This window comes from Pelobates fuscus, chromosome 11 (genome assembly GCF_036172605.1).
Source record: "Pelobates fuscus isolate aPelFus1 chromosome 11, aPelFus1.pri, whole genome shotgun sequence".
Lineage (NCBI taxonomy): Eukaryota > Metazoa > Chordata > Amphibia > Anura > Pelobatidae > Pelobates > Pelobates fuscus.
The window spans coordinates 26,947,426-26,963,792 of record NC_086327.1 but is presented as its reverse complement, the minus strand read 5'-3'; the positions used below and the strand labels follow the sequence as shown (position 1 = coordinate 26,963,792).

The following is a 16,367-nucleotide window of genomic DNA, read 5'->3' as shown; positions in this document are numbered from 1 at the left end:
GCTTTTATGATTTTATGTATAACTTTGGAAAGAAAAACTGTTTCCAGGAACACAATTAATTAGATTTAGCCTTTAACTAAAAAAATTACCTTTAACTGCATTTTGACAGATCCAGATCAAGAACACTAGTTTATATGCTACATTTTATCAAAGAAAATAAAAATGTAGCCTTTAACCCCTTAAGGACACATGACGTGTGACATGTCATGATTCCCTTTTATTCCAGAAGTTTGGTCCTTAAGGGGTTAAGCAGGCCACACTCACCAGGGTTGCGTTTCTACTTATCGGAGTTCAAATTTTGCTTGCCAATGGCTAGTGATGAGTGAACATTTTAAACCTGCTTTAAAGGGTACCCTCTCCCTCCCACCCCCCAATACCCGGTTACTGAAGGGGTGAAAACCCCTTCAGTCACTTACCTGAGGCAGCGACGATGTCCCTCGTCGCTGTCTCCTCCTCCGCGCCGCTCCTCCTACTGATTCCGTCGGCCAGTGGGCGAGACTGATCCCGCCCACCGGCTGAGGAGACCTAAAGATTTTCAATGCTTTCCTATGGGGAATTGAGCGATGCTGGAGGTCCTCACACAGCGTGAGGACGTCCAGCGACTCTCTAGCAAAGAAAATCTTTGCTAGAAATCAGGAAGTTCCCTCTAGTGGCTGTCTAGTAGACAGCCACTAGAGGAGGAGTTAACCCTGCAATGTAATTATTGCAGTTAATAAAAAACTGCAATAATTAAACTTACAGGGTTAGGAGTAGTGGGAGTTGGCACCCAGACCACTCCAATGGGCAGAAGTGGTCTGGGTGCCTGGAGTGTCCCTTTAAGTCCCCCCTTCCCAAGAATTTCACTTCTACAAATCTGGGTTTCGATACATAAGAAAAATTGGTGTTTATTTTTTTTTGTAGAAGTTGTTGAGCAAGAGGAAAAATTCATCACTTCGTGTAGAAGAATAAAACTATAACTCCATAGTTAGCTAGGCTTGGAGATACAATAGTGTTTTAATGAGTACATTGTCTACAGCCTTACAAGGGAAAAAACTCAACAAATATTTTATCTATAGTGCCAGAGTGCGCCAAGAGTTCTCCCACTACATACTTCTGGTACCGGTCTGCCCTAAATATAACCGATTCCATCGAAGGCTCTGAAATGAATTGGCCAATGACTGGATTCCTTATTCTGGCCTGGTTCTTAGTTTGTGGTGGAATGATCAAAGGAATCAAGTCATCTGGAAAAGTAAGTCTTGCACACATTTTTATTTTTTGTGCGTGTTGAATTCTGTGTTCTTCATTCACTTAACATGGAATTATTTTAATTTGTGGGAACAGCAAAATTCACTTTGAAATAGACAACTGTTAGCTGATTTTCCAATTCTGATATTACAGCAAAAATCTTGCTGTTTCCTTGCCTATTCTCAACAAATCCTAGTTTAGTGAATAAATGTAAATGTATGTGAGCGAATAAATTAAGAAAAAAGCTTTTGATGGAATCTAAATAAACTTGGACAAAATCATCTGTCAATTATGTACATTTCTATGCTTTTTTTTTTTTTTCCTTCTACTGGCAATGTCGAACTCTTCCAATACCCTAAAAATCCCACTGCTGGTAGCCAGCTGACCCCTTGTCAATTTTCTTCTAAAATTGGAAATTAATTTACACTCATGCATGAAACACCATAACTTTCTTATTTGTAATTTGGAATCATAGAACTCTGCATCTTGGCTGTAGCTTGCTGCACAATTAAAGGGGTGCTCTAAACACCATAACCACTTCAGCTAATTGTAACGGTTATTGAGCATTGTCTTTGGTAGTCATCGTCCAGCCCGTTTTCTTTGGCACCCCAGCACAGAAACCCAGGTCCCTCTACAGCCGTCCACAATAAATCCCACCTTTCCCCCCCTAAGCCAGCCAACCTTGGATAGCAGTGGTAAGCTGAAATTGCGAGGGGCTGGATGTAGCCCCCATCAGCAGTACTCGTTATGATACTTAGAGTGACCCTTAAAGATGGCTTCTCCCTACACTTTTTTTTTTTTACAATATTTGTTTGACTTTAATCAGATTTTGTAGCAGTGTTGCAGACGTCAATAAACAGATGAAATTAGTATCTTGTAATACCTTTTTTATTGGACTAACAGAATTTTGGAATTACACGCTTTCAAAGAACCTCCCTTTCTTAAGTTTAAAGCATTTCTGAGCAAAAACAATGATCTTTATGAAGATAATTTGTGTCTCTCTTTCTATGTATATTCTTTCCCATTTAAATATTCTGGCATGTCAAGTCATTGGTTGGTGTTTCCTCTATCTTGTCTTTTTTAGGTGATGTATTTTAGCTCACTTTTTCCTTACGTGGTTCTGTTCTGCTTCCTGATCCGAGGTTTTCTGCTAGATGGAGCTGCAGACGGAATTCGTATCATGTTTACACCAAAGGTACCCTTTTTTTGTGCCCACGTAAATTATTCAGTGAGGATTGTAAATGCCAAAGAAATTGTTAGTCCTAAAAAATTGGAATTTAAACGATCAATTGAATAGTTATTTAACCTTTTCAAGAGGACTTTGCTGAATTCGCAATGATCCCTGACAGTGACTTTGCTGCTGAGGGTCCAGGGACCCTCAGCAGGTAAAGGTGAGATTTACTTGCCTCAACCTGTCCCTTGTGGGTGCTGCCATCTTCTTTGGTCTGCTCCTTTTCAGCTCCTAGCACTTCAGTCAACGACACTGTGGTATGCGCAAAAATACAGCATTGAGGTCTTTGAAGGATCCTGCAGGACCATGGGGTCCTCCGTAGTCACAACCAATTCCCTGCAGCTGTTGGGATTGACACTTAGAATCTGCCTTAAGTCGAGGAAAGTCAGACGGAGGAGAAATGTGTCGTTATAATAAGGGCTAGCCATTGGTCATCATGAGTTAATTGCATTTTTAGAAGCAAAAATGTAGAACCATACATTGTTTTTAAAACTGACAGAGCCATGCAAGATGACAGTTGTGATCAATTATGAGGTTTATTCTTAATTGTGTAATTAGCAACTCTGGAGGGACCTCTGCATATCAGAGCTTTGTGAATAGGCCCTACAGAGATCTTAACAACAGGTCGATTTACCACTGTTTCTTCTTTAAAGGCTTACACTACGACCATTTCTGCTTTTTGAAGTGCTCATGGTGGTAGGAGTATTTATATACAGTGTTATTCTACTTGACACTAAAAAGTTTTGGAGAAACCCTTTAAGTGTAGCAGTGGCATACAACATCACTCAAGAGGTTAAAGTACCTAGCTAAATTGTTATGACTTCCCGAAGAAGGGGCTCAGTGTATTTCATACCCTTTAAATCTTCTTCTAGCTGGAGATCTGGAAAGATGTACAAGTTTGGCGCCAGGCGGCAACACAGGTATTCTTTGCCCTGGGCTTAGGCTTCGGAAGTGTGATTGCATACTCCAGCTACAACGACCGCTACAACAACTGCCACTTTGATGCCATTCTTGTTTCTTTCATCAACTTCATGACCTCTATTCTGGCAACACTGGTGGTGTTTGCAGTTCTAGGATTCCGGGCCAACAGGATCGCAGAGATATGCGTTAAAGAGTGAGTTTCATTCTTTCTTTCGTTATTTCACCACTTCCCTGGAGAAAAAAAATGTGTATATATATATTTAGATATAAAATGTGTGTGAGATAGAATGCATTCTATGATATTAAAGGGCATTCTCTATAAGGGGGTAGTAGTTATTCTACAAAATATTTTTTTTTTAACTCTGACATATATTTGTAAAACTCTTTATGCCTTGATGTAACCAAATTAGGGTTGCGGTATCTTCCATGTTTTTTTGAATATCTTTATAGATTGGTGTAAATATATCACATGAGAATGTCTGCCCTGTAGAAATTATATTCAGCAGGTGGAAAAAAATTAATCAACTAAGAAGGGGTTCGAACCATCTTGATTATTAGACACTCCAAGCACCATGCCAATGTTGCCTTCCCAGACTGGCTTATAAATGTAGACATTTGCAAAACTCAGTTATAAGCCACCCCCTGTACAAGTGACATCAAAGGGAGGAAGTGTTACTTCCTACTGTGCAGTATCTGTTTCATCCAACTTTTGTGCTTTGGACATGAAGAAGGATGTACCTCTCTCAACCATTGGAGAGGCCTGAGCTGAGGACGTGTGTATAGTCTGTGTCTTTTGGAAAAAAAATTAATTAAACTGGACCGGTTTTAGACTGATAGCACCTATGCTGTGTCTACTATTAGTTTACAACATAATAATCTTCAGTGAATGGAACTGCAGTGGAGGGAATAAATAACTATTCCATAAACTACTGTTAGACAAGAGTTTATGGGATATAGCCAAATCACATAGGTTAGAATTAGGGCTGATTGGAGGAGCCTCTTTCTAGTCAAAGAGGAGCATTCCAGCTAATTATATTTGCAGGGTTATTCACTAAAGTGAGGATTCAAAGGGAATTTCAAATTAAAGGTCAATATGGATGGGTTGGAAAAAAATCTTTAGAGACACTATAGACACAGAACCACTACAGCGTAATGTAGTAGTTCTGGGGTCTATAGCCTGTTCCTACAGAGAAAAGGCAGTGTTTACATTGCAGCCTAGTAACACCTCTAGTGGCAGTCACTCAGACGGCCACTAGAGGTGCTTCCTATCTCAGTGCTGCACAGTGTAGAGCACCTACGTTCAGTAGCTCCACTCTCTACATGGAGTCAATGAGGAGATGCTGACTAGTGTGGTGTTTTGCTGTGCATACGCAACAGCCTCCCAATGCTTTACTAGGGGAAAGTATTGGATTGGTTGATATCATCAAGATTAATGATCTCAGCAACCGAGGCGGCGTGTCGGCGGGGCCAGCCACAACTAGACTGGCATTACTGAGATCTAAGTGGGGCCGGGAGGCTGTATAGTTAAAGGAACACTATAGTTTCGGGAATACAGACGTATTCCTGACACTATAGTGTTACATTAAGTCAGTTCAGCTACTCGGCCTTAAATTTGAAATCCACTCTGATAACCATTGTCACATCCAGAGCAGTGACAGTTCCTTGCAAGGCATATATATATATATATATATTTTTTTTTTATTAATATAATTTTGGAAAAAATAAAAATGTCCAGCAGAAATATCTAGGTTCATAGATCCTTTATTAAGGTGACAAAGAAAAAAAGTGACGTTTTTTCTTTGGCACCTTAATAAAGGATTTGTGGACTTAAAGGGAAACTCCAGTGGCAGAAAAACGATCCGTTTTTCTGGCACTGGAGGGTCCCTCTCCCTCCCACCCCCCAATCCCCGGTTACTGAAGGGGTGAAAACCCCTTCAGTCACTTACCTGGGACAGCGGCGATGTCCCTCGCCGCTGTCTCCGCCTCCGCGACGCTCCTCCTAGTGATTACGTCGGCCGGTGGGCGAGACTAATCTCGCTCACCGGCCGAGGAGACCTAATGCGCATGCGCGGAAATGCCACGCATGCGCATTACGTCTCCCCATAGGAAAGCATTGAAAAATCATTTCAATGCTTTCCTATGGGGTTTTGAGTGACGCTGGAGGTCCTCACACAGCGTGAGGACGTCCAGCGACGCTCTAGCACAGGAAACCTGTGCTAGAAACTATGAAGTGACATCTAGTGGCTGTCTAGTAGACAGCCACTAGAGCTGGAGTTAACCCTGCAATGTAATTATTGCAGTTTATGAAAAACTGCAATAATTACACTTGCAGGGTTAAGGGTAGTGGGAGTTGGCACCCAGACCACTCCAATGGGCAGAAGTGGTCTGGGTGCCTGGAGTGTCCCTTTAAGGGATTTCTATTTTTTTTTACCATGCAACCTCAAAAGATTAGAGTTTCATTGTTTATTTTCATATAATATTAGCACAACCTATAGCCAACTTAATGGTATTACTTATATGTGATTGGTTAGTACTTTCCATAAGCTTATCTCATTCTATTGTTTTTATTTTTTCTTCTTCCCTGTTATAAGAAATGTATGGAAAGTTTCTAACTTTTCCCTCAATACAAGTGGTCCAGGGCTCTTGTTTCCAAGCGAGAACATCACTGTTGCAGACTACAGCAAATGGTATGAGGAGGTGAATCACCAATTGCCATTAGAGAATCTTGGGATATCACACTGCAGAGTGGAAGACGAGATGAACAAGGTGCGGAAGACCCTCTTTTCAACTGATGTTCAGATAATTTCTAAAAGATGTAACAATCACAGCAAGTGCAGGTGTTCCCAGTTTGGCTAACTGCACCATATACACAGACTCCCCATGTGATGTCAATGGCTAGAAGATTGCGGTTCTGGCACTGCAGATTAAAACTCCCAAAGACTGTGCTGAAATTTAACCAAACTTCCAGCACAATCAAAATTGTGTTCATGAGACAACGCTTGGACAACTATGTTTCATGTAGTATCTGATTTTTAGCAAACTGTTGCCAAGTAGCAGAACCTCTGTTTCAATATCTTGCCATTTCCCATCAGCACTTGCAAGTGTCCTTTAGAAGATCTGATAGGGTTGTCTCTCTCGTGACCAGGTGCCATCATGGAAATGATAAGAGCCAAATTTAAGCGAAAAGAACTGATTTGGAAAAAATCTCTATCTCCGATACAGTCACAGCTGGGCTATTATAGCCTAAATATTGCAATTTGCTTTCAGTTCTTCAACATGTTGGTGTTCATTGAATACAACCCTATGAATTCTCTTCTGAATTCAGATGAGATTTCGTCTTGCAGTGCAGCCTCTCCTGGGTGTGAGAGACGCCTCAAAAAGAAAATTAGATGTTCAATTTTTTTTTAGTTTTGTGTTCTGTCAATTTGCCCTCCTATCTTACTGTACTACAGTCCTGCTCTTCAGTCTTTCTGTACATGCACAAGGATTTCAAGACTCTAATTGAGTTTTTGGAGTTTTATTCGGTCAACATAAAAATGAACTGAAACGTTTTCCATCCCAAATAAAGACCAAATTTGAGGGACTAAAAAAAAAAAAATCCCTAAAATGGCGTCTCAGACTTGGAAACCTTTTATTTCTCAATTGTCAATCGTGAGGTAGAGTTCAGACCATGAGCTCCTGGCTAGATCCTCTCTGTGTACTCATGTGTCCACCCATGCCCAACTCAAGTCATCATGAACAAGGCATGGAGGGTACGGAAGCCCAGCACACCTCCTTTTTTTTAGGCTCTACTTGAATACACACAGATTCAAGAAATTAATTCCTTTATGTGTATAGTGAAAAATTCTTGTGGACATGTTTTTTTTTTTTTGCGTTTTGATATTTCCTCATTAGCATCTCTTGTTTTTCCAACAGGGTGTAGAAGGCACTGGGCTGGCGTTTATTGTCTTCACTGAAGCCATGACCCTCTTACCCGCTTCTCCATTTTGGTCTGTACTATTTTTCCTTATGTTGCTGAACTTAGGACTTAGTACAATGTTTGGAAATATGCAAGGAATCATTACCCCGCTGCTTGATAATTTTCCAAAATTACTGAAGAGGAAAACGTTATTCACAGGTAATCACATTTTTGAAGGTTATTTTGAATTAAATGTATAAAAGTTGTATTAGGAGTCGTGCATTGTCATTGTCAGGATTTGTGTACTGCCTTCCTAGTTTGTTCATTAAACCAGGAACTGCAGAGAATTCAAAAGGAAATTGGACATTCTAGAGCAGCGATGGCGAACCGATGGCATGCGTGCCACAGCTGGCATGCCGAGCCCTCTCTGTGGGCACGCAGCCATAGGTCGGGAATGCAGAGTAGCAGGGCCGATCCTGGTTGGGTGCACCATGCCCAGGTGCCAGAAGGGGCGGGGCACCCCCAGGGCAGTGGAGTTGTGGGGGGCAGAGGGAGCTCCAAATATGATGCTATCCAGGGTTCTGCACTAGGTGAGGGTCTTCTCAGCCTCTTTCTAGCACAGCACTGAGTGTGCTCTCTCTTGGTGCCGAGCAGCTACTTGAAATATGTTGCTCGGCGCCGAGTGTCAGCCTGCTTGATACGCACCACTCGCTGATAGGAGGTGTATGGCCAGCAGGGGAGCTCCATATGAGCACTACCTGTAAAGCTCCCTTGCGCGCCCTGTAGAGATCCCAGGAGCCGGGATGTGACGTAATTTTGTCTAGGGCTATACAGGAAGTGCTCATATCGATCAGAGCTCCCTCAGAGGTACACAGCAGCAGCCCACACTGGACACCAGGGTGGATCCACCCTAGTGCTCCTAAAGGTAAGGTGATTGGGTGGCAAAAAAACAAAACCCCAAAAAACAACGAATTAAAAATATTAGTATGTGTGTGAGAATATCTGTGAGTGTGTGAGATTGTGGTTGTTTGTGTGGCTCAGTGTTTTTGAGTGTGTTTCATTATGTGTGTATGTGACCACAATACTGTCCCCAGTTCCCCCACTAAAACTTTAATCCCCAACAATACTGTTCATAACCTCCCCAACCTAAAGCCCCCCACTTATTAAACTCACACTAAAGCCCCAATCCCCACAATACTACCCCTCCCCTCCCAATATCTCTGTTGTTGTGTTATTTTTTAAACTTAAACCTCAGTATCCAGGTTTAATTGCTGTGTTCTCACTGAATGAATGAATACCTTTACATTTTAGGGGTTTTTCACTTACTGTAAATTCTGAACAATTAAAATTTTAGCAAAAATGGCTAAAGTAGTAGTGTAAGATCAATTTTTAGATTTCTGTATTTTGACCTAAATTGTTATAGGTTCTTTTTCCAGCCATAGTTGTTATATATACACACCGTATTTTTTCATGTATAAGACTGTTTTGTTTTTTTTTCAAAATTTGTTTAGTCTAATATTGGGGGTCGTTTTAGACATGGAATATCACTGCAGGGGTTAAAAAAAAAAATTGCTTATTAAAATGGCGCCTGACGCATTTCAGTGCGCCACGGCCCACACACATACCTGGCCTCTCTCCCGCCGATCCACTTCTGAATGCTGTGGAAAGGACAAAGAGGTCCCTATATATGTGGGAGCTGCAGCAAACGGAGCTCCAGAGACATGTCACACCATAAAAGGAGCAGCCATATTAAGGTATGCTCCACCTCAGGCAGGTCTTGCTTTCTGATTTATAATTTATGGGTGAGGAAATGGGGATCAGGGAGCAGAGGGAATACTACTATGATGTCCCAGCATGCCCTCATACCACCCGCTGTATTGTGGGAGCTGTAGTCTCCCAGCATGCACTATAGAGACATTAACTTAACTTTGAGAGTACCGTAGCACAGGGGAAGCAAAAGAATCAGAAGGTGTTGTTCTCCTCAGAAGTCACCTCTAAAATATCAAATTTGTCATATTTGATGTTTAAAATATTAATTTTTTAATACAATAGGGGTCGTCTTTTACATGGGGGTGTTTTATACACTGAAAAATACGGTGTATATAATTTTATATATTTATGTGTGTGTGTGTGTATATATATATATATAAATATTTATTTATTTTTTTATGTATTTTTTATTCTCTTTATATAGTACTCTGCTGTGTATGTGGCCTTTTAATTGGTCTGATCTTCGTACAGAGATCCGGAAGCTATTTTGTGAGCATGTTTGATGACTACTCAGCAACGTTGCCTCTCATTATTGTAGTTATCTTTGAGAACATTGCAGTAGCATGGGTGTACGGAGCAGATAGGTATGGTCCTCATTGTCTACTATTTTATATGTGCCCATTTCAAATAATTAAAGATATCCTATATATGTGTAGAATGTTTGAAAAAACAATCAGATTTCTTATTTCTAACTTTTTTGTTTTTTTAGGTTCATGGAGGATATTCAAGGAATGCTTGGGTATCGTCCTTGGAGATTATATAAATATATGTGGAAGTACGTCAGTCTCCTGGCTATGATGGGGCTTCTCCTTGCAAGTTTAATTAGAATGTGTATCACACAGCCTACCTACCAATCTTGGAACCAGGAGAAGGTACACTCATATTACTTACTTAAAGAATAGGTACCAGCCATTTCCAGTTATGGTCTAAGTGAGATGAACTTGAAGACAAATGGTAGGGGGCAAGGCAGTATTGAATGATGGTAGGGAAGGGAGGGTGAATTGATTAGGGGAAGGAGGTATGGATGACTGGAGAGGAGGGTGGAATCAAAGCTGGGTTAGGAGGTATTGGAGCATCAAAGTAATACTCCGATGAAGAGTGTATCCTCTTTGCAGTTTACAAAAAGTGTAGCTTTCAATAAAAATTGCCATAGTTATAAACTAACCTTGTTACTCCCCCTGACTGTCAATCAGACAAACATAAAGATATTTCCTTGTTTGGTTAGCTCAGTGGAACTAAATTCTAGAGGTGGGAAATTGCTCAGCGCACCTGACTTTGCATTGAGCTGCATTAGGAAGTCTGTGATTGGACAGCCACAGAAAAGTCTGAGCAGGGTTACAAGGGGAGGGCTTGCAAAGGCTACATACAAGACATATGCAGCTTTTGCAAGCTGTTTTTACATATAACCCCAATGATAAATGCATAATTTTTGTTTGGGATATATCTACTAAACAATAATTTTAGGGTTTTTTCTGTATTTGGGAAGTAGAGTGTCTTTTTAAAGTGGCGCAACAGAATGTACAGTGAGGGAAAAGGGTTTTTGAACGTTTTTCCAGTGACAAAGAAATGATCAGTCTTTAATTTTAATAGTAGTTGTATCTTAACAGTGAGAGACAGAATAACAAAAAAATCCAGAAAAACGCATGTCAAAAAAGTTATAAATTGATTTGCATGTCAATCAGTGAAATAAGTATTTGATCCCCTATCAATCAGCAAGATTTCTGGCTCCCAGGTATCTTTTTTATACAGGTAATGAGCTGTGATTAGGAGCACTATCTTAACCCCTTAAGGACCAAACTTCAGGAATAAAAGGGAATCATGACGTGTCACACATGTCATGTGTGTCAGGATCGGGTCAGGGATCCAACACGCAGAGTACAAAGAGTAGCTGATACGTATACCGGTCCTTAGAATGGCCGGACTAACGTAGAACTACAATAGAATGGTCAGAGACAAGCCGAGGTCGAGGATAACAGAAGACAGGTAAGCGAGAGACAAGCCGGGTCAAGGAATACAGAAAGGCAGGAGAGTAAATAACAAAGCCGGGTCAGAACCAAAAGACAAGAGAATCACAAAGCACTGTGTGACTAGGAGGACTAGAACCACGACAGGGCAATGAGTGAATGAGAGAACCCCCGTTAAGTATCCTGGCTAGGGAGAGGAGACACGCCTCCGGCGAGTCCTGATTCGTCTCCCGAGATTTGAGTGGCAGGATGTTTCGGGTTAGCGTCATGACGTCTACCTCCGGTCCTTCTGTTATAAAAGGAAGTGACTCCCTCGCGGCCGGCGTTAGCAAGGTCGAGTGAACCGCGGGAGACCGAGGAGACATGGCGTCCGGACGGATAACCTTCTAAGTCTCTACCTCTCTCAACGGTAGAGACTCCAGGTACCCTGACAGTACCCCCCCCCTCAGATACGCCCACCGGGCGGAAGGAGCCGGGGCGAGATGGAAAGCGGGCGTGAAATGCCCTGCGAAGACGAGGAGCATGAACATCCTCTTGTGGTACCCAACTCCTCTCCTCAGGACCATATCCCCTCCAGTCAACCAAATATTGTACTCGTCCCCGGGAGACACGAGAATCAATAATGGAGTTAACCTCATACTCCTCCTGACCCTCCACCTGAACAGGGCGCGGAGGGGCGATTGTGGAGGAGAATCTGTTACAGATTAGAGGTTTCAACAATGACACGTGAAAGGAGTTCGGGATGCGTAAAGTAGCTGGAAGAGCTAGACGATATGCCACTGGGTTAATTCGAGTCAAGATCCTGTAAGGACCAATATAACGAGGAGCGAACTTCATGGAAGGAACTTTAAGACGAATATTCCTAGTGCTCAACCACACTCTATCGCCTGGAACAAAATTCGGAGCCGCCCTTCTACGTTTGTCAGCATGTTTCTTTACCAGTACAGAATTGTGTAGAAGAATCTGTCGAGTCTGATCCCACAACTTCCTCAAGTTGGCCACATGGACATCAACCGACGGTACTCCTTGGGAAGGAGAAACCGGGGGAAGAATAGATGGATGAAAGCCATAGTTCATGAAGAAGGGACTTGAATGCGTGGAGTCACAAACAAGATTGTTGTGCGCAAACTCTGCCCAAGGAATCAAACCGACCCAATCGTCCTGGTGTTCGGAAACAAAACAACGTAAGTATTGCTCAATCTTTTGGTTAGTTCGTTCAGCAGCTCCGTTAGACTGAGGGTGATAGGCGGACGAAAAATTCAATTTGATGCCTAATTGAGAACAGAACGACCTCCAAAAACGTGAAACAAATTGGGAGCCTCTATCAGAAGTGATCTCAGAAGGAATCCCATGTAAACGAAAAATCTCTTTAGCAAAGACCTCTGCCAATTCAGGAGAAGTCGGGAGTTTAGGCAAAGGTACGAAATGTGCCATCTTGGTAAACCTATCGACTACGGTAAGAATAACAGTGTGTTTTTTAGAAACCGGCAGATCCACAATAAAGTCCATAGCCACACAGGACCAAGGTTTGTCAGGAATCTCCAGCGGTTGTAGAAGGCCACAAGGAAGCGAATGCGGTAGTTTGGTTTTAGTACAGACCACACAAACCCCGATAAAATCCTTAATATCCTTCCGTAACGACGGCCACCAGAAATCCTTGGAGATCAAAGAATACGTCTTGCGGACACCCGGATGACCAGCCACCTTACTCTCGTGAAGACACTGTAAGAGCTCCAATTGAAGTTCAGGGGGAACGAAAAGTCTGGAAACCGGAGTCAGTCTAGGTGCCAGATGCTGCAAGTTCCTTATCCGATCAAGTAGCGGGGAATGAACTTTGAGAGTAGTGTTAGCGATAATGTTACACTTGGGTACTATAGAGGACAAAACCGGCTCAGATACGGCAGCAGGTTCATATTGACGAGATAAGGCGTCGGCTTTAGAATTCTTAGAACCTGGCCTATATGTGAGTACGTAGTTGAAGTGAGTGAGAAATATGGACCAACGAACCTGTCTAGATGATAGTCGTTTAGCCTCCCCAATATAGGATAAGTTCTTATGATCCGTCAAAATAGTAACAGGATGCAAGGTACCCTCCAATAAATGTCTCCACTCCTTCAAGGCCATTATAACCGCTAGTAGTTCCCTGTCACCAATGTCATATCTGCTTTCAGTACCGGACAATTTTTTGGAAAAGTATCCACAAGGGTGTAGTGGTTTATCTACACCCAACCTTTGGGACAGAACAGCACCTATACCTGTCTCAGAAGCGTCTACTTCGAGTAGGAAAGGTAGAGTAGTATCAGGGTGAACTAAAATTGGTGCGGAAGCAAACAGCTCTTTGAGTGTCTCAAAAGCCCGAAGAGCTTCAGTAGACCAATTCTTAGTCTCAGCCCCTTGTTTGGTCATGTTAGTGATGGGAGCAATGATAGAGGAGTATCCCTTAATGAAACGTCTGTAGTAATTAGAGAAACCAATGAATCTCTGGATAGCCTTGAGACCCTGAGGTAAAGGCCAGTCTAGTATGGATTGGAGCTTCTCCGGATCCATTTCAAACCCTTCCCCAGAAATCACATAACCAAGAAATGTAGTTTGGGTTTGGTCAAAGCTGCATTTCTCTAGTTTGCAGTATAAGCCATGCTGAAGAAGTTTGTGTAAAACCCTCCTGACTTGCCTGTGGTGAGTCTCAATATCCCTGGAATGTATAAGAATATCATCAAGGTATACAATTACACAGTCATCTTGAAACTCCCTAAGAACCTCATTAATAAGGTCCTGAAATACTGCCGGAGCATTGCAGAGACCAAAAGGCATTACCGTATACTCATAGTGCCCATATCGAGTATTGAATGCAGTTTTCCACTCGTCACCGTCGTGGATTCTCACTAAATTATAAGCACCTCTAAGGTCTAACTTAGTGAAAATTTTAGAACTTTTTAATCGGTCAAAAAGCTCGGTGATCAAGGGAATCGGATAAACATTTCTGATGGTTATCTTGTTAAGGCCTCGGTAGTCAATGCAAGGTCTTAAAGAGCCATCCTTCTTTTTAACAAAAAAAAATCCAGCCCCAGCAGGGGAGGAGGATCTTCTAATGAACCCCTTGTCTAGGTTTTCACGAATATACTCCTCTAGAACTAAGTTCTCATTCGTGGACAAAGGATATACATGACCCCTGGGGGGCATGGTACCAGAAAGTAAATTAATTTTGCAATCAAAAGGCCTATGTGGTGGTAAGGTATCAGCCTTTCTTTTGTCAAATACTGCCTTTAAATCTTGATACAAGGACGGTATCTGTACTTTGGTAGAGTCAGTAGCGTTATTAATTGGGTTGACACTACAAAGAGGTGACACTTTCTTTAAACAACTCTCTTGACAATTCTGGCCCCAAGAAACTATTTCCCCTGATCTCCAATCTATAACGGGGTTATGTTTCTTAAGCCAGGAATATCCCAGGACTATGGGAACAGAAGGGGATGAAATGAGTAGTAGGGATATTTCCTCCTTGTGTAGAATACCAATAGTTAAGTAAAGAGGTGTGGTCTCCCGGGAAATCACAGGCTCAACTAAAGGTCTACCATCAATGGCTTCAACAGCCAAGGGTGTCTTCCTTAACTGGGATGGGATAGTGTGTTTAGTGAGAAACTTTTGGTCGATAAAACTCTCAGCAGCGCCGGAGTCTATCAATGCCATAGTCTCTAAAGTTCCCTTCTCCCAAGTTAACGAGACCGGTAAAAGGAGTCTATGTTCTTTGTAGTTATGAGTAGAGGACAAAATCGAAACACCCAAGGTCTGTCCTCTAGAGAAACTTAGGTGCGAGCGTTTCCCGGACGGCTGGGACAGCTCAAACGTACATGACCTCTGAACCCACAATACATACACAGTCCCTCTCTTCTCCTGTACTGTCTCTCCTCCTCTGAGAGACGAGTAAGGCCTAACTGCATAGGTTCTGAAACCTGTGGATCTTTGGTTTCAGCAACTTGAAATGATGGTACTAGTCTAGAGAAAGATTTAGCGGTTCTATCTCGAGTATTCTGTCTCTCCCTTAGGCGTTCGTCAATACGGGAGACAAAGGAAATTAAGTCCTCCAGATTCTCGGGAAGTTCTCTAGTAGCTACCTCATCAAGTATTACATCAGATAATCCATTTAAGAATACGTCTATATAGGCCTGTTCATTCCATTTTACCTCTGCCGCCAAAGACCTGAACTCTAGTGCATAATCCACAAGGGTTTGGTTGTCTTGTCTAAGGCGCAACAGTAATCTGGCTGCATTGGCCTTCCTGCCAGGAGGGTCAAAAGTTCTTTTAAAAGCAGCTACAAAGGAATTATAGTTATAGACTAATGGATTATCATTCTCCCACAACGGATTCGCCCATCTCAGAGCTCTCTCAATGAGTAAGGTAATAATAAATCCCACCTTTGCCCTATCAGTAGGGTATGAACGGGGCTGTAGCTCGAAGTGAATACTGATCTGGTTCAAAAAGCCACGACACCTCTCAGGAGACCCAGCATAACGTACAGGTGGGGTAACTTGGGAAGAAGCACCTACAGTAGCTACCTCTAGCCCTGAACCCACAGAAGAAGCAGAAGTGTTACGCCTCTCCTCAGGTGGATTAATAGGGCGAGACAGCAGCGCCTGTAGTGCCAGAGCCATCTGATCCATCCTATGATCCATGGCGTCAAACCTCGGATCAGGAGAACCAAGCTGACAATTTGTACCTGCAGGATCCATGGCCCTGTCGTAATGTCAGGATCGGGTCAGGGATCCAACACGCAGAGTACAAAGAGTAGCTGATACGTATACCGGTCCTTAGAATGGCCGGACTAACGTAGAACTACAATAGAATGGTCAGAGACAAGCCGAGGTCGAGGATAACAGAAGACAGGTAAGCGAGAGACAAGCCGGGTCAAGGAATACAGAAAGGCAGGAGAGTAAATAACAAAGCCGGGTCAGAACCAAAAGACAAGAGAATCACAAAGCACTGTGTGACTAGGAGGACTAGAACCACGACAGGGCAATGAGTGAATGAGAGAACCCCCGTTAAGTATCCTGGCTAGGGAGAGGAGACACGCCTCCGGCGAGTCCTGATTCGTCTCCCGAGATTTGAGTGGCAGGATGTTTCGGGTTAGCGTCATGACGTCTACCTCCGGTCCTTCTGTTATAAAAGGAAGTGACTCCCTCGCGGCCGGCGTTAGCAAGGTCGAGTGAACCGCGGGAGACCGAGGAGACATGGCGTCCGGACGGATAACCTTCTAAGTCTCTACCTCTCTCAACGGTAGAGACTCCAGGTACCCTGACAATGTGTCCTTAAGGGGTTAAAGGGAGCAATCAATCAGATTCCAAACTCTCCACCATGGCCAAGA

General features: G+C 42.6%; 1 protein-coding gene across 1 annotated transcript in view; it reads left to right on the top strand.

Annotated features, from left to right (window-relative positions):
* The window catches only part of LOC134578030 (sodium-dependent neutral amino acid transporter B(0)AT2-like), a 40,759-nt gene that overhangs the window by 21,108 nt on the left and 3,284 nt on the right, over positions 1-16,367 (top strand). Inside the window, exons 5-11 of the mRNA XM_063436997.1 lie at positions 1,056-1,228; positions 2,309-2,419; positions 3,328-3,569; positions 5,968-6,142; positions 7,292-7,493; positions 9,469-9,628; positions 9,754-9,916. Of these exons, the coding sequence (XP_063293067.1) occupies positions 1,056-1,228; positions 2,309-2,419; positions 3,328-3,569; positions 5,968-6,142; positions 7,292-7,493; positions 9,469-9,628; positions 9,754-9,916 (1,226 nt within the window). The remainder of the gene's footprint in view (positions 1-1,055; positions 1,229-2,308; positions 2,420-3,327; positions 3,570-5,967; positions 6,143-7,291; positions 7,494-9,468; positions 9,629-9,753; positions 9,917-16,367) is intronic.